This window comes from Musca vetustissima, unplaced genomic scaffold (genome assembly GCF_032173495.1).
Source record: "Musca vetustissima isolate MV318-11 ecotype Yass unplaced genomic scaffold, APGP_CSIRO_Mvet_v1 utg45137, whole genome shotgun sequence".
Taxonomy (NCBI): Eukaryota; Metazoa; Arthropoda; class Insecta; order Diptera; family Muscidae; genus Musca; species Musca vetustissima.
Window position 1 is genome coordinate 54,719 of NW_026875256.1, and position 18,586 is coordinate 73,304.

Sequence of the window (18,586 nt, forward strand, 5' to 3'; positions counted from 1 at the left end):
CAAAAATTTATTTAAATAATCAAAAATAAGAAAAAAAAATATTTAAGTGAAAAAAATATTTAATAAAAAAATTTGCATTTAGTTTTACAAAAAGAAGAAACATAACCCAAAAAAACTAACTCTAAAGAATTTATTTAACGAAAAAAATAAAAACAAAATCAAGTGTTAATAATTTCAAAATTTTACGTTAAAAAAATAATTTTGAAAAAAATCAACAACAACAATTTCACATTGTACCTACAACAAACAAACAACAGCAGCAAACCATTTCTTTTTGGTGATCTTATAAACAAAAAACTAATTTGAAAAAAAATATTTTTGTTTCTTTTGGTGATCTTATAAAAAAAAAAAACAAATTAAAAAAACAAGCATTTTTTTCAATTTTTTTTAAAACAAAAAAATTTCCAAATTTTTGTTCGAATTTCCTCATTTGTGAATTTTGAATTTGTGTGTGTAATCCAACGGCCATAGCATGCACGGACATCATCATCATCATCATCACAACCAGGGAGCGACGATTTTCCATCTAGACGAGATTTTATAAAATGCACGTTAAACCAACCACCACCCAACGCAGAGTAAGTGGACCTGGAGCATTTGGAACATTCAGCGACCAATGGTAAGTGCAGAACCTTTTTTTCTTCAGATTTTTAATTTTTCTGTTACATGTTTCTATCTGTTACCCTTCTCCTACCTCTCTCAATCACTTTGTCTATATCTCTTGTCTATGTATTTTTTGTTTGTTTGTGTGTGTTTTATGTTCTCCTGAGTTTTATTTTATCCTTCATGTGTCACAAACTAACATTATTATCTCACCTACACTAATATGGATTATTGTCTAAGTATATATAGAGAGATTATAGTTAATTTGTGTGTGTGTGTGTCTGTGTAAACTATTGACACAATTATCTGTGTAGTAGTTACAAAATGAACAAAAAAAAAAAAACAAAATACACAGGATAATAAGAGGAATAAGACAACAAAAAACGGAAATGGAATATGGTGTGGACTTAAAAAAAAATAAAAAATATTTTCTGTTTTTCAAAAAAAATATTTTTTAGAGTCCAGTCAAGGCGTGGATTTTTAAAAAAATATTTTTTAAAGTCCAGTCAAGGTGTGGATTTTTAAAAAAATATTTTTTAGAGTCCAGTCAAGGCGTGGATTTTAAAAAAAAAATATTTTTTAGAGTCCAGTCAAGGCGTGGATTTTTAAAAAAATATTTTTTAGAGTCCAGTCAAGGCGTGGATTTAAAAAAAAGGCGTGGATTTTAAAAATCCTGATAGACCCATGGTTTTTAGAGTCCAGTCAAGGCGTGGATTTTTAAAAAATATTTTTTAGAGTCCAGTCAAGGCGTGGATTTTTAAACAATATATTTTTCAGAGTCCAGTCAAGGCGTGGATTTTTAAAAAAATATTTTTTAGAGTCCAGTCAAGGCGTGGATTAAAAAAAAAATATTTTTTAGAGTCCAGTCAAGGCGTGAATTTAAAAAAATATATTTTTTAGAGTCCAGTCAAGGCGTGGATTTAAAAAAAAATATTTTTCAGAGTCAAGGCGTGGATTTAAAAAAAAATATTTTTCAGAGTCAAGGCGTGGATTTTTAAAAAAATATTTTTTAGAGTCCAGTCAAGGCGTGGATTTTTAAAAAAAAATATTTTTTAGAGCCCAGTCAAAGCGTGGATTTTTAAAAAAATATTTTTTAGAGTCCAGTCAAAGCGTGGATTTTTAAAAAAATATTTTTTAGAGTCCAGCCAAGGCGTGGATTTTTAAAAAAATATTTTTTAGAGTCCAGTCAAGGCGTGGATTTTTAAAAAAATATTTTTTAGAGTCCAGTCAAGGCGTGGACTTTTAAAAAAGATTTTTAGGGTTCAGTCAAGTCGTGAATTTAAAAAAAATATTTTATAGGGTCCAGTCAAGTCGTGAATTTAAAAAAATATTTTATTTTGTAGGGTCTATGCAAGGGTTGGATTTTTCAAAGAATAATTTTTGTGGTCTAAGCAAGGCGTGGATTTTTCAAAGAATATTTTTTAGGGTCCAAGCAAGGCGAATATTTTTATAAATTGTGTATGGCCTTCCATGGGCGTAGTTTTTTAAAGAATACTTTTACAGGGCCTCCTAAAGGCTTTGTGATACCCTTCACCACACTGTGGTACAGGGTATTATGTCTTTGTGTATATGTTCGTAACAGACAAATTTAATCGAGATAGACCCATGGTCCCTTTTGAGAATATGCATAGAATCACTTTCTGAGTCGATTTATGAATGTCCGTCCGTCCGTCTGTTGATGTTAAATTGTAAACAAAGTACAGGTCGCATTTATGATCCGAATTGGATGAAATTTGTCACAGCTCATTTGTTTGGCCCAAGGACGAACCCTATTGAAATTGGGAAAAATCGGTACAGATGTTAGCTCCCATATATAGTATCGTCCGATGTTATGTGAATGATGCACAAAAATCCCAATATTTGTCCGATTGGCACAAAATTCTGCACGAAAGTACTGAATTATGTCTAGACTGATATCTGCGAAGTTTTATTAAAATCGGTTCAGATTTAGATATAGCTCCCATATATATTTTCGTCCGATTTAGGGTAAATTGGGCGGCAAAGTCCCTAAATATCTTTCGATTTGCACGAAATTTGGCATTACGTACTGAATTTAGCCTAGAATGATGTCTGCCAAGTTTGGTGAAAATCAGTTCCGATTTATATATAGCTCCCATTTATATTTTCGTCCGATTTAATGTAGATGGTGCACCAAAGTCCCTATATATCTTTCGATTTGCACGAAATTTGGCACAGCGTAATGAATTAGGTCTAGAATGATGCGTGTTAAGTTTCCTGAAAATTGGTCCAGATTTAGATATAGCTCCCATATATATTTTCGTCCGATTTAAGGTAAATGATGCTCCAAAGTCCCTTAAAATCTTTCGAAATTTGGCACAGCGTAATGAGTTAGGTCTAGAATGATGTGTGTTAAGTTTCCTGAAAATCGTTTCAGATTTAGATATAGCTCCCATATATATTTTCGTCCGATTTAAGGTAAATGGGGCACCAAAGTCCCTATATATCTCTCGATTTGCACGAAATTTAGCATAGCGTACTAAATTGAGTGTATAATGATGAGCTTTAAGTTTCGTGAAAATCGGTCCAGATTTAGATATAGCTCCCATATATAGTTTCGTCCGATTTAATGTAAATGGCGCACCAAAGTCCCTATATATCTTTCGATTTCCACGAAATTTGTCATATCACACTGAATTAAGTACATAGTGATGTGTGTTTAGTTTCGTGAAAATCGGTTCAAATTTACATATAGCTCCCATATATATTTTCGTCCGATTTAAGGTAAATGGTGCACCAAAACCCCTAAATATATTTCGATTTGCACGAATTTTGGCTTAACCTACTAAATTGAACCTAGAGTGATGTCTGCCAAGTTTCGTGAAAATCGGCCCAGATTTAGATATAGCTCCCATATATATTTTCGTCCGATTTAATGTAAATGGACCGCTAAAGTTCCTAAATATCTTTCGATTTGCACGAAATTTAGCACAGCGTAATGAATTAGGTCTAGAATGATGTGTGTTAAGTTTCGTGAAAATTGGTCCAGATTTAGATATAGCTCCCATATATATTTTCGTCCGATTTAAGGTAAATGGTCCACCAAAGTCCCTATATATCTTTCGATTTGCACGAAATTTAGCATAACGTACTGAATTTAGCCTAGAATGATATCTGCCAAGTTTCGTGAAAATCGGTTCAGATTTAGATATAGCTCCCATATATATTTTCACCCGATTTAAGGTAAATGGTGCACCGAAACCCCTAAATATGTTTCGATTTGCACGAATTTTGGCATAGCGTACTAAATTGTGTGTATAATGATGAGTGCTAATTTTTCTGAAAATCGGTTCAGATTTAGATATAGCTCCCGCATATATTTTCGTCCGATTTAATGTAAATGGTCCGCCAAAGTTCCTATATATGTTTCGATTTGCACGAAATTTGACATAGCGTACTAAATTGAATTTATAATGATGTATACTAAGTTTCGTAATAACCGGTTCAGATTTAGATATAGCTCCCATATATATTTTCCTCCGATTTAAGGTAAATGGTGCACCATTCGTTCAACTGCATGTCAGTGTTCTTCCGAAAAGTCTTTTAGGTGACTTTGTAGAATATACCCAAAGTGGTGAAGGGTATCATATAGTCGGCCCAGTCCGATTTTACTACTTTCCTTACTGGTTTAAAGAATATTTTTTTTCAGGGTCTTCTAAAGACTTTGTATTTTTTTAACAGCATGTTTTTGTAAAATTCCAAACGAACGAATTCGAGTGACTTACGACCAAACCATTATTTATGTTTATAGATGTTTTCTGATTCAAAACAAAAATAAATGACATATTTTTCAAAACCAAGGAGTTTGGTCGTAAGACACTCGAATTCGTTCGTTTGGAATTTTACAAAAACAGGCTGTAAATAATATTTTTCCTCCATATTCCGTAGGGTGCGTATGATGTATGAATGGCTATTCGATTGCCATGTAAATCATACGCCACATTAAACAGTAATGCCAAACACCAATCCTTCACTGCAATTTAAAATGTTTTCTTCAAAAAAAAAAAAAAAAAAAAAAAAAGTAAATAAATAAAAAAAAAATATTACATTGATCCAATGGGAGTTATTGGAAAATATATAAAAAATACAATAATAAAAAAATCACACACACACACAATGAGCAATGGCCTTTCCCTTCCCTTAAGGCTAATTATACTCCTGGGAAATGGTGGAGCGAGCGAGATATTTAAAGTGATGAAATAACAATCGTAACAGCAACAATAACCACAATTACAACAACAACAATTTTGGAAACATGCAAACAGTTAACCTTTGTTGCTGGAATCGCGCCATTGGTGGTTTTTGTTTTCTGTCAATGCCACGCGCACACACACACCAGCACACACATCCAAATGACCATAAACATTTCCGTTTTACAATTGCGTTTCACTTATCGTCCTGTGTAATCTCTGGCAAATGTAATAACAAAAAAAAGCAACAATAATCACAAAAATAAATTAATGAACCATAGAATGAATGAAAACGAAATACACAAAACAAAACCATTTACCATTTTTATGTCTTCTCAATATTCGGATTATTTTATAGTCATCGGTTTTATTGTTGGTTATCGATAACACTGGGCAACAAAAAAATAAAAACATTTTTTTATGATCCACCTAGGATTTGGTTTTGTGACAGAATAATTTTTCAGGGTCCAGCCAAAGCGTGGATTTTTAAAAGAATATTTTTGAGGGTCTAGCCAAGGCGTGGATTTTTTAAAGAATATTTTTCAGGGTCTAGCCAAGGCGTAGATTTTTTAAAGAATATTTTTCAGGGTCCTTTAGAGGCGTGGATTTTTTAAAGAATATTTTTTAGGGACCTTCAGAGGCGTGGATTTTTTAAAGAATATTTTTCAGGGTCCTTTAGAGGCGTGGATTTTTTAAAGAATATTTTTCAGGGTCTAGCCAAGGCGTAGATTTTTTAAATAATATTTTTCAGGGTCCTTTAGAGGCGTGGATTTTTTAAAGAATATTTTTTCAGGGTCCTCCTAAGGCGTGGATTTTTTAAAGAATATTTTTTCAGGGTCCTCCTAAGGCGTGGATTTTTTAAAGAATATTTTTTCAGGGTCCTCCTAAGGCGTGGATTTTTTAAAGAATATTTTTTCAGGGTCCTCCTAAGGCGTGGATTTTTTAAAGAATATTTTTTCAGGGTCCTCCTAAGGCGTGGATTTTTTAAAGAATATTTTTTCAGGGTCCTCCTAAGGCGTGGATTTTTTAAAGAATATTTTTTCAGGGTCCTCCTAAGGCGTGGATTTTTTAAAGAATATTTTTCAGGGTCCTTTAAGGCGTGGATTTTTTAAAGAATATTTTTCAGGGTCCTTTAGAGGCGTGGATTTTTTAAAGAATATTTTTCAGGGTCCTTTAGAGGCGTGGATTTTTTAAAGAATATTTTTCAGGGTCCTTTAGAGGCGTGGATTTTTTAAAGAATATTTTTCAGGGTCCTTTAGAGGCGTGGATTTTTTAAAGAATATTTTTTCAGGATCCTCCATTTTTTTGAATATTGTTGTACAGTGTTATCCATCGAAACTTGACACAATCTTTTCTTGTATAGTTTCCCCTTTCCATTCCTCTTTCATTTTCATTTCATCCGTTTTTATGTTGTTGCTGTTTTTTTTAGTTAGATTAGTATTCTTTGATTGTGCTCCACCTTCTATTTCTTATCCCTTTCTTCAATGTTGGGTTTGTGTTTATTTTCGAAGTGCTTTCCTGTTCTGTTCTGTCTGTCTCCTTTTTGTTTTGTGTTGGTTATGAAATACGAACTATTTAATGGTATTACGTGGTTAATATTAATGTTCCAATGTGTTGTATAACCTCAAAAAAAAAAAAAAAAAAAAAAATGAAAATAGAAATAGAAAAAAAAATATATAAAAATAAAATAAATGTTGTTAATATTGTTCGATATTGTAATTTTGTGTTAATGGTTTCATCAAAAAAAAAAAAAAAAAAAAAAAAATGGAAATTCAACACCTAACCTGAGAAACCAATCTTATTACCCATAAGCTATAAGAAATCCGTCCTTAGTTGCTTTTCCATTATTTTTATTTTCTTCCATGTTATCCTTCTGGTTCTATATACCTTCCTTAATATCTCTGCATTTTTTGTTATCGTAATTTTATTTTCAAATTTTATAGTTTTCTTTTAGGTGGTATCATAAAAGAAAGAAAGAAACAAATTCTGTGAAAATTGAAAAAGTGTTTCGAAAAAAAAAGAAACAACGAAAATTGAAATCCTTGGCTTCCTGCGTCCCCTTTTGTTTGCTGTTGTGCAATGATGACCCTTTTTTATTGATATTTGGAGCTTTGTTTCGTTTGCTTTTCATTTTTTGAAGCATACTTTGTGGCGCTTGCGAATAATTGAGTTGAGTTGATTTAGTCAATTTAGTTTCTGTTGATTGCATCTTGACATGACAACGAAGAAGAAAAAAAATCATTAAAAAATAAGCAAACTCACACACACACATACATACATATATTAATATATAATAGGGATGAGTTTTAATGATGAAGTCATAATGCTGGAAAATTAAATGAAAATTTTCAGTGCTGATGTTTTTCAATTCTTTCTTGAGGGTCCACTTTAAGGCCTACCAAAGGCGTGGATTTTTTAAAGAATATTTTTTCAAGGCCTACCAAAGGCGTGGATTTTTTAAAGAATATTTTTTCAAGGCCCACCAAAGGCGTGGATTTTTTAAAGAATATTTTTTCAAGGCCCACCAAAGGCGTGGATTTTTCTATAAGGCGAATTTTTTCAGTTACCCTGAGGAGACTTTTTTCTATAGAAAAAAATGTCATCAGGTCCCCTGAGGACTATTTTTTCTATAGAAAAAAATGTCATCAGGTCCCCTGAGGACTATTTTTTCTATAGAAAAAAATGTCATCAGGTCCCCTGAGGACTATTTTTTCTATAGAAAAAAAAATGTCATCAGGTCCCCTGAGGACTATTTTTTCTATAGAAAAAAAAATGTCATCAGGTCCCCTGAGGACTATTTTTTCTATAGAAAAAAATGTCATCAGGTCCCCTGAGGACTATTTTTTCTATAGAAAAAAAGTCATCAGGTCCCCTGAGGACTATGTCATCAGGTCCCCTGAGGACTACTTTTTCCACAGAGGACTACTTTTTTATACCCTTCACCACACTGTGGTACAGGGTATTATGTCATAGTGCATATGTTTGTAACAGGCAAAAGGAAACGAGATAGACACATGGTTCCTTTTGAGAATATGCATAGAATCACTTTTTGAGTCGATTTACGCGTACATGTATTTTTGTGAACAAAGTACAGGTCGTATTTATGATTCGATTTGGATGAAATTTCGCATAGGTCACTTATTTGGCCCAAGGACAAACCCTATTGAAATTGGGAAAAATCGGTTCAGATTTAGATATGGCTCCCATATATATTTTCGTCCGATTTAATAAACATGGTCCACCAAAGTCCCTATATATCTTTCGATTTGCACGAAATTTGGCACAGCGTAATGATTTAGGTCTAGAATGAGGTGTGCTAAGTTTCGCGAAAATCGGTTCAGATTTAGATATAGCTCCCATATATAGTTTTGACGATTTTATGTAAATGGTGTACCAATGTCCCCATATATCTATCGATTTGCACGAAATTTAGCATTACGTACTGAATTGAACATAGAATGATGTCTGCCAAGTTTCGTGAAAATCGGTTTAGATTTAGATATAGCTCCCAAATATATTTTCGTCCGATTTAATGTAAATGGTGCACCAAAGCCCCTATATAACTTTCGATTTGCACGAAATTTGGCACAGCGTTATGATTTAGGCCTAGAATGATGTGTGTTAAGTTTCCTGAAAATCGGTTCAGATTTAGATATAGCTCCCATATATATTTTCGTCCGATTTTAGGTAAATGGTCCACCAAAGTCCCTATATATCTTTCGATTGGCACGAAATTTGGCACAGCGTAATGATTTAGGCCTAGAATGATGTGTGTTAAGTTTCGTGAAAATCGGTTCAGATTTAGATATAGCTCTTATATATATTTTCGTCCGATTTAATGTAAATGGTCCACCAAATCCCCTATATAACTTTCGATTTGCACGAAATTTGGCACTGCGTAATGATTTAGGCCAAGAATGATTTGTGTTAAGTTTCCTGAAATTCGGTTCAGATTTAGATATAGCTCCCATATATATTTTCGTCCGATTTTAGGTAAATGGTCCACCAAAGTCCCTATATATCTTTCGATTTGCACGAAATTTGGCACAGCGTAATGAGTTAGGTCTAGAATGATGTGTGTTAAGTTTCGTAAAAATCGGTTCACATTTAGATATAGCTCCGGTATGTATTTTCGTCCGATTTAATGTAAATGGTCCACCAAAGTCCCTATATATCTTTCGATTTGCATGAAATTTGGCACAGCGTTATGATTTAGGCCTAGAATGATGTGTGTTAAGTTTCCTGAAAATCGGTTCACATTTAGATATGGCTTCTATATCTGTCCAAATGAAAAATTTAGTATCGGTTGCAGAATAACATGTTTATGGATCCAATTTCATTGTACTGGTCCTTTAAAAATGCGACGTCTGTTAGGATTCATCTGTTGAATATATCCAAAATAGTGGAGGGTATCATATAGTCGGTCCCGTCCGATTTTACTATTTTCCTTACAGGCTCTATAGAAAAAAAATGTATAGAAAAAATGTCATCAGGAATTCTTTTTATAGAAAAAATTTTTTAGGTCCCCTGAGGAGACTTTTTTTATAGAAACCAGTAAGGAAAGTAGTAAAGTCGGACTGGGCCGACTATATGATACCCTTCACCACTTTGAGTATATTCTACAAAGTCAACTAAAAGGCTTTTCGGAAGAACATTGACACGAAGTTGAACGAAAGATATATAAGAACTTTGTTGCAGCATTTACCTTAAATTGGACGAAAATATATGGAAGCTATATCTAAATCTGAACCGATTTTCAGGAACCGATTATCACGAAACATAGAACACTTTGTTATAGACTCAATTTAGTACGCTATGCTAAATTTCGTGCAAATCGAAAAATATTTAAGGACTTTGGCGCCCCATTTACCTTAAATCGGACGAAAATATATATGGGAGCTATATCTAAATTTGAACCGATTTTCAGGAAACTTAACACACATCATTATAGACCTAATTCATTACGCTGTGCAAAATTTCGTGCAAATCGAAATATATATAGGGACTTTGGTATACAATTTTTCTTAAATCGGATGAAAATATATATGGGAGATATATCTAAATCTGAACCGATTTTCACGAAACTTTGTACACATCATTATAGACACAATTTAGTACGCTATGCCAAAATTCGTGCAAATCCAAAGATTTCCAGGGACTTTAGTAGACTATTTACCTAAAATCGGGCGAAACTATATACCGGAGCTATATTTAAATCTGAACCGATTTTCACGAAACTTAGCACTCATCATTATAGACTCAATTTAGTAGTAGTATATAGGGACTTTGGTACACAATTTTCCTTAAATCGGATAATAATATATATGGGAGCTATATCCAAATCTGAACCGATTTTAACAAAACTTCGCAGATATCAGTCTGGACCTTATTCAGAACGCTGTGCAAAATTTTGTACCAATCGGACAAATATTGGGAGTTTGGTGCATCATTCACATAAAATCGGACGACTATATATATGGGAGCTATATCTAAATGTGAACCGATTTTCTTCAATTTCAATTGGGTTGGTCGTTGGGCCAAATAAGTGAACTGTGCCAAATTTCGTCCAAATCGGATCATAAAAGCGACCTGTACTTTGTTAACAAAAATACATGGACGGACGGACATGCGTAAATCGACTCAGAAAGTGATTCTATGCATATTCCCAAAAGGAACCATGGATCTATCTCGATTCCTTTTGCCTGTTACAAACATATGCGCAAAGACATAACACCCTGTACCACAGTGTGGTGAAGGATATAAAAAGTAGTCCTCAGAAGACCTGAGGAATTTTCTATGGAAAAAGGGGACCTGAGGATTTTTTTCTATAGAAGTCTCCTCGGGGGACCTGAGGATTTTTTCTATACTAAAAAATGTCATCAGGTCCCTTGAGGACTACTTTTTTCTATAGAAAACAGTTCTCAGGTCCCTGAGGAGAACTTTTTTGTAGAAAAAATTCCTCAGGACACTGAGGCCCTTAGGAGAATTTTTTCTATAGAAAAAAATTCCTCAGGTCCCCGGAGGACTACTTTTTTTATAGAAAAAATTCCTCAGGACACTGAGTTGACTTTTTTCTATAGAATACATTTTTTCAAGTCCCCTAAGGAGACTTTTTTCTAAAAAAAAAAATCCAGGACCCTGAGACTATTCTCTATAGAAAAAATTCCTAAGGGCTTTGAGGACACTTTTGTGTATAAAAAAATTCCTCAGGCCCCATGAGGACTATTTCTTTGTAAAGAAATAAAATCGTCAGGACTCCTGAGAATTTCTGTTTTTCCCAAAAAAAAATCTCAGGTTCCTTGAGAACTCAGGACAACATTTTCTATAAAAAAAAGAAAATGTCCTGAGGACTACATTTTCTATAGAACAAAATCCTCAGGGCTCTGAAGAGTCTTTAAAAAATACTCTGCTCTGAGGTGGCTGTTTTCTTTAAAATTCCTTAGGATACTGAGACAAACTTTTATGTTCTAACATCTGTCCTTTTGTTGTGAAAATGTATTAATCTGACATTTGGGTTTCGGAATTATCTGTGGACCCATTATTTACGTTCAAAAAAAGTTTTGACAAAATATGACCATATGTATGTATGTACGTTTATTTCCACACCCTGCATTATAAATACGGCCATTAACATTTCAAATGAGGATTGAGAATGTCATTTTACAAAAACAACAACAACAAAAAATATGACATATGAACACATAAATGTCAAATAAAGAAAAACAGACATAATTTTCGAACATTTGTGACCAATTGCCGGGGCTTAAGGGATTTTTCGGTTTCCCATTTCGATTTGAGTAATTTATGTTTTTGTATTTTTTATTTTTTTGGTTGCTGCTGATGTTGTTGTTGTTATTGCCGTTGTTTTATTAGACAAAATTTGTATATTTGAGTTTATTGTGTTGTTGTTGTTGTTGCTGTTGTTATTTTATGTAGCATATGTTGTTCTACATTATAATGTTTATATAATATGCCACAATTTATAGGAGTTCCCAGTGACAGCAAAAAAAGCACACACACATACATACATATTTACATAAATGCCTATCAGAAGCCTCTCTGCCAGCCCTTTCATAAACATGAATACATACATATTTTACATACATTTGTGTTGTATTTTCCAGTGAGTGTGTATGTGAGGGGGAATCACATTTGTTTGGATTATGACCTCCCTCACCTCTTTGCCAACCACTGCAAATCTCTGTGGCTTATAGCTAAAAATCATAAAATATGGGTCACAATTTCCATTGACCACAAAACAGAGAGAGAGAGACAAATAAACTGACAGACACAGGACGACAACAACACCAACACCTATAAAAATATGTAATTTAAATTAATGTTGCCAAACCTAATTGACCACTCATTTTAACCACTTTTAACAAAGTGTCACATGGGTTTTGCTAATAATTGTAACAAATTTGCTATTAGAGGGGGAGAGGAAGAGGCTCAAAATTTACCAAATAATTAATAAATGGGGATTTAGAATATTGTACGGATTTAAATAATAATATTTATATTTTGATCAAATGAAATGTGTGACTAGGGATAAGAAAAAAAATAAAAATTAAATAAAATTGGATATAGAAAAAAATAAATCAATTTCAGGGGATCAGGCCCAACAATGTGCGGATTTTTAAAGATACTTTTTTTAAAAACCACAAAGATTTCGGTTTGGTTTTTTTTAACGGCCAATATAGGTGTGGATTTTTTGTATTTAAAAAACTGCTGCTGAAGATATTTTTTTACAAAAAAAAAATCACCAGCGCTATGAGGAGACATTTTTCTACAAAGAAAATCCTCTGAGAGCTAGAATGAGACATTTTTCTGTAGAAAAAAATCCTAAGGGCTCCGAGGAGACATTTCTCCATAGAAAACAATTCCTTATGGGCCTGTATAAACTATTCTATAGAAAAAAATTCAAGTCAGGCCCCTGAGGAGGAGACTTTTGTGTATAGATAAAAATTCCTCAGGTCCCTGAGGACTATTTTTTTTTTTTTGTAAAAAAAAAATAAAATCCTCAGGTCCCCTGAGAAATATTTTTCTCCTGAGAACAACTTTTTCCTACTTTTTTCCCATAGAAAAAAATTTCTAGGCGCCTGTGGAAAATTTTTTCTAAATTCACGTCAAAAAAATAAAATCCTCAGGTCCACTGAGAAATATTGATTTCTACATAAAATTAAACCGCAGGTCTCCTAAGAACTATTTTTTCCTACTTTTTTCCAGAAATCCTCAAAGCCATGAAGGGACATTTTTCTATAGAAAAAATTCCTCAGGTCCCGTGAGGACTATGTTTCTTTTTCTTTTTTTAAATCCTCAGGTACCCTGAGAACTATTTTTTTCCATAGAAAAAATTTCTAGGCGCCTGTGGAAAATTTTTTCTATAGAAACAAAATCATGTCAGGTTCCTGAGGAGGAGACTTTTGTGTATCGATAAATATTACTCAGGTCCCCTGAGGATAATTATTTTTTGTAAAAAAAAATAAAATCCTCACATCCCCTGAGAAATACTGTTATCTGCAGGTCTTCTGAGAACTATTAGTTCCTACTTTTTTCCAGAAATCCTCAAAGCCTTGAGTGGACATTTTTCTATAGAAAAAATCACTCAGGTCCCGTGAGTACTACGTTTTGTTTATAGAAAAAACTTCTCAGGTCCCCTGAGGACTATTAAAAAAAAAGAAAAAAAAAAATAAAATAAAATCCTCTGGTCCACTGAGAAATATTGTTTTTTACATAAAAATAAACCTCAGGTCTCCTGAGTCCAATTTTTCCTACTTTTTTCCAGAAATCCTCAGAGCCCTGAGGAGACATTTTCTATAGGAACAAAATCCTAAGGGCTCTGAGGAGTCATTTCTTTATAGAAAAAAAATTCATTTCAAAATTCAATTCAAAATACATCTCCTGAAAAGTACTGTTATCTACAGAAAAATAAACCTCAGGTCTCCTGAGAACAATTTTTTCCTACTTTTTTAAAGCCTTGAGGGGACATTTTTCTATAGAAAAAATTTCTCAGGCCCCCTGAGGACTATGTTTCATTTTATTTTTTTGTAAAAAATAAAATCCTCTGTTCCCCTGAGAAATATTGTTTTCCTCATGTCTCCTGAGAACTGTTTTTTTTCTTACTTTTTTCATAGAAAAAAATTCCTAGGCGCCTGTGGAAATTTTATTCTATAGAAAAAAAATTCACGTCAGATCCCTGAGGAGGAGACTTTTGTGTATAGATAAAAATTCCTCAGGCCCCCTGAGGACTATTTTTTTTTTTTTGTAAAAAAATATAATCCTCAGGTCTCCTGAGAAATACTCTTTTCTACAGAAAAATAAACCTCAGGTCTCCTGAGAACGATTTTTTCATACTTTTTTTCCAGAAATCCTCAGAGCCCTGAGAAGACATATTTTTTATAGGAACAAAATCCTAAGGGCTCCGAGAAGTCATTTCATTATAGAAAAAAACTCAAAAATTCTCAGGCCTTTGGGTAGACTTTTGCGTACATACAAAAATTCCTCAGGTCCTCTGAGGACTATTTTTTTTGTACAGAAAATAAAATCCTAAGGTCTTTTACTTAATATCGGACGAAAATATATATGGGAGCCATATCTAAATTTGAACCGATTTTCACGAAACTTACTACACATCATTCTGGGCTTAATTCAGTACTCTATGCCGAATTTCGTGCAAATCGAAGGATATATAGGAACATTGGTGCACCATTGTCCTAAAATCGGACGAAAATATATATGGGCGCTATATCTGAATCTGAACCAAATTTCCCGAAATTCAACACACATCGTTCTAGACTTAATTCAGTGCGCTATGCAAAATTTCGTGCAAATTTAAGGATATATTTAGGGACTTTTACTTAAAATCGGACGAAAATATATATGAGAGCTATATCTAAATCTGAACCGATTTTCAGGAAACTTAACACACATCATTCTAGACTTAATTCAATACGTTTTGCAAAATTTCGTGGAAATCGAAATATATAAAGGTACCTTGGTGCACCAATTTCATTAAGACGGACGAAAATATATATGTGGGAGCTATATCTAAATCTGAACCGATTTTCACGAAACTCAACACACATCATTCCATACTCAATTCAGTATGCTATGCCAAATTTAGGGCAAATCGAAGGATATATAGGAACTTTGGTGCACCATTTACCTAAAATCGGACGAAAATATATATGGGCGCTATATCTAAAACTGAACCGATTTTAACGAAATTTAAAACACATCATTTCAGACTTATTTTTTAGTATGCTATGCCAAATTTCGTGCAAATCGAAATATATATAGGGACTTTGGTACACCGTTTACATTAAATCGGTCAAAAATATATATGGGCGATATATTTAAATCTGAACCGATTTTCACGAAACATTACACACATCACTCTAGACCTAATTTAGTACGCTATGCCAAATTTCGTGGAAATCGAAAGATATATAGGTACCTTGGTGAAACGAAAATATGTATGGGAGCTATATCTAAATATTTCAATAGGTTTGTCCATGGGCCAAATAAATGAGCTGTACCAAATTTCATCCAATTCGAATCAAAAATGCGACCTGTACTTTGTTTACAATTTAACATGGACGGATTGACAGACGGACGGACATGCATAAACCGACTCAGAAAGTGATCCTATGCATATTCTCAAAAGGAACCATGTGTCTATATGGATTCCTTTTGCCTGTCACAAACATATGCACAAAGCCATAAAATACACTGTATTTGTCAAGGACCTGAATATGGCGTGGGGTTTTTAAAGAATATTTGTCAAGGACATGGCGTGGATTTTTTTTTTAAATACCTTTCAAGATCCACCACAAAGCGTGGATTTTTTAAAGAATATTTTATAAGGACCTGCACATGGCGTGGGGTTTTTAAAGAATATTTTTCAAGGACTTGAATATGGCGTGAATTTTTAAAGAATATTTGTCAAGGACTTGCACATGGCGTGGATTTTTTAAGGAATATTTTCAAGGATCTCCACAAGGCGTAGATGTTTTAAATAATATTTTTTAAAGACATCCACAAGGCGTGGATTTGTTAAAGATTATTTCTCAAGGACCTCCACAAGTCGTGGGTTTTTTAAAGAATATTTTTTAAGGACCTCCACAAGGCATGGATTTGTTAAAGAATATTTTTTAAGGGTCTCCACTAGGCGTGGATTTGTTAAAGAATATTTTTAAAGGCCAACTGAGGCGTGGATTTATTAAAGAATATTTTAAAGGACCTCCACAAGGCGTGGATTTTTTAAAGAATATTTTTTAAGGACCTCCACAAGGCGTGGATTTTTTAAAGAATAATTTTTTAAGGACCTCCACAAGGCGTGGATTTTTTAAGAATAATTTTTTTAAGGACCTCCACAAGGCGTGGATTTTTTTAAGAATAATTTTTTAAGGACCTCCACAAGGCGTGGATTTTTTTAAGAATAATTTTTTAAGGACCTCCACAAGGCGTGAATTTTTTAAAGAATATTTTTTAAAGGACCCTAACAAGGCGTGGATTTTTTAAAGAATATTTTTTAAGGACCTCCACAAGGCGTGGATTTTTTAAAGAATATTTTTTAAGGACCTCCACAAGGCGTGGATTTTTTAAAGAATATTTTTTAAGGACCTCCACAAGGCGTGGATTTTTTAAAGAATATTTTTTAAGGACCTCCACAAGGCGTGGATTTTTTAAAGAATATTTTTTAAGGACCTCCACAAGGCGTGGATTTTTTAAAGAATATTTTTTAAGGACCTCCACAAGGCGTGGATTTTTTAAAGAATATTTTTTAAGGACCTCCACAAGGCGTGGATTTTTTAAAGAATATTTTTTAAGGACCTCCACAAGGCGTGGATTTTTTAAAGAATAATTTTTTTAAGGACCTCCACAAGGCGTGGATTTTTTAAAGAATATTTTTTAAGGACCTCCACAAGGCGTGGATTTTTTAAAGAATATTTTTTAAGGACCTCCACAAGGCGTGGATTTTTTAAAGAATATTTTTTAAGGACCTCCACAAGGCGTGGATTTTTTAAAGAATATTTTTTAAGGACCTCCACAAGGCGTGGATTTTTTAAAGAATATTTTTTAAGGACCTCCACAAGGCGTGGATTTTTTAAAGAATATTTTTTAAGGACCTCCACAAGGCGTGGATTTTTTAAAGAATATTTTTTAAGGACCTCCACAAGGCGTGGATTTTTTAAAGAATATTTTTTAAGGACCTCCACAAGGCGTGGATTTTTTTAAGAATAATTTTTTAAGGACCTCCACAAGGCGTGGATTTTTTAAAGAATATTTTTGAAAGGACCCACACAAGGCGTGGATTTTTTAAAGAATTATTTTTTAAGGACCTCCACAAGGCGTGGATTTTTTAAAGAATATTTTTTAAGGACCTCCACAAGGCGTGGATTTTTTAAAGAATTATTTTTTAAAGACCCACACAAGGCGTGGATTTTTTTAAAGAATTATTTTTTAAGGACCTCCACAAGGCGTGGAATTTTTAAAGAATATTTTTGAAAGACCTGAATATGGCGTGAATTTTTAAAGAATATTTTTTAAGGACCTCCACAAGGCGTGGGTTTTTTATGGACCTCCACAAGGCGTGGATTTTTTAAGGACCTCCACAAGGCGTGGATTTTTTAAAGAATAATTTTTTTAAGGACCTCCACAAGGCGTGGATTTTTTTAAAGAATATTTTTTTAAGTACCTCCACAAGGCGTGGATTTTTTAAAGAATATTTTTTAAGGACCTCCACAAGGCGTGGATTTTTTAAAGAATATTTTTTAAGGACCTCCACAAGGCGTGGATTTTTTAAAGAATAATTTTTTTAAGGACCTCCACAAGGCGTGGATTTTTTAAAGAATATTTTTTAAGGACCTCCACAAGGCGTGGATTTGTTAAAGAATATTTTTAAGGACCTCCACAAGGCGTGGATTTATTAAAGAATATTTTTAAGGACCTCCACAAGGCGTGGATTTATTAAAGAATATTTTTTAAGGACCTCCACAAGGCGTGGATTTATTAAAGAACCTTTTTAAGGACCTCCACAAGGCGTGGATTTATTAAAGAACCTTTTTAAGGACCTCCACAAGGCGTGAAAAATTATTTTATTTTCCTTTTTTATAACTAATATATTTTGTCCAAAAAATAATTTTCCATCACATTCAAAATCATTTCGAAAACGTTAACGTTTCAACACCATTAATTTTCCCCCTGTCATTCACAACTGTCTTTTGTTCCAGAATTCTCTTTCGATTTCTATTTTTATAATTTATTATTTTTTTTTGTATTGACTTTTTTTTCAGAATTTATCAAAACAATTTATTTATAAATATTTAATTTGTTTTTCCAGAAGAAAAAAGAGAAACTCAAAATAAAAATAAATCAATAAGTGAACAAAAAAAAAAAAAAAAAAAATAAATACCAAATCAAATCCAAAAAGCGAAAAAAAATCCTGAATGAAATTTTAAACCAAAAAAAAGTATTGAATATTGAAAACATCAGAAAAAAATCCTGCCCCGACCCACTCCAACAAAAAGGCAATATTTCTCTAACGATGGAACTGATGATAATGACCTCAACATTGAAGGTATTCTCACTCAAATAGAAAAAAAAATACAAATGCTTGTAAAAAATTTAAATCAATTTCTTAATTCTTACCCCCCTCTTTGCCTACTTCAAATAAAACAGTTAACTTGATTCCCTTCACAAAAACCACCCACCTCCTCTTCATTAAAATAAAAACTAAAAAATAGTTGTATTTGTAAAACTTCTTTTCACCA

At 33.0% G+C, this 18,586-nt stretch overlaps 1 protein-coding gene across 1 annotated transcript in view; it reads left to right on the forward strand.

Moving 5' to 3' along the window:
* Positions 1 to 480: 480 nt before the first annotated feature.
* The window catches only part of LOC133337731 (box A-binding factor-like), a gene marked incomplete at its 3' end in the record, with an annotated part of 37,650 nt that continues 19,544 nt past the window's right edge, over positions 481 to 18,586 (forward strand). The window contains exon 1 of the mRNA XM_061545937.1: positions 481 to 619. Coding sequence (XP_061401921.1) covers positions 546 to 619 — 74 coding nt within the window. The remainder of the gene's footprint in view (positions 620 to 18,586) is intronic.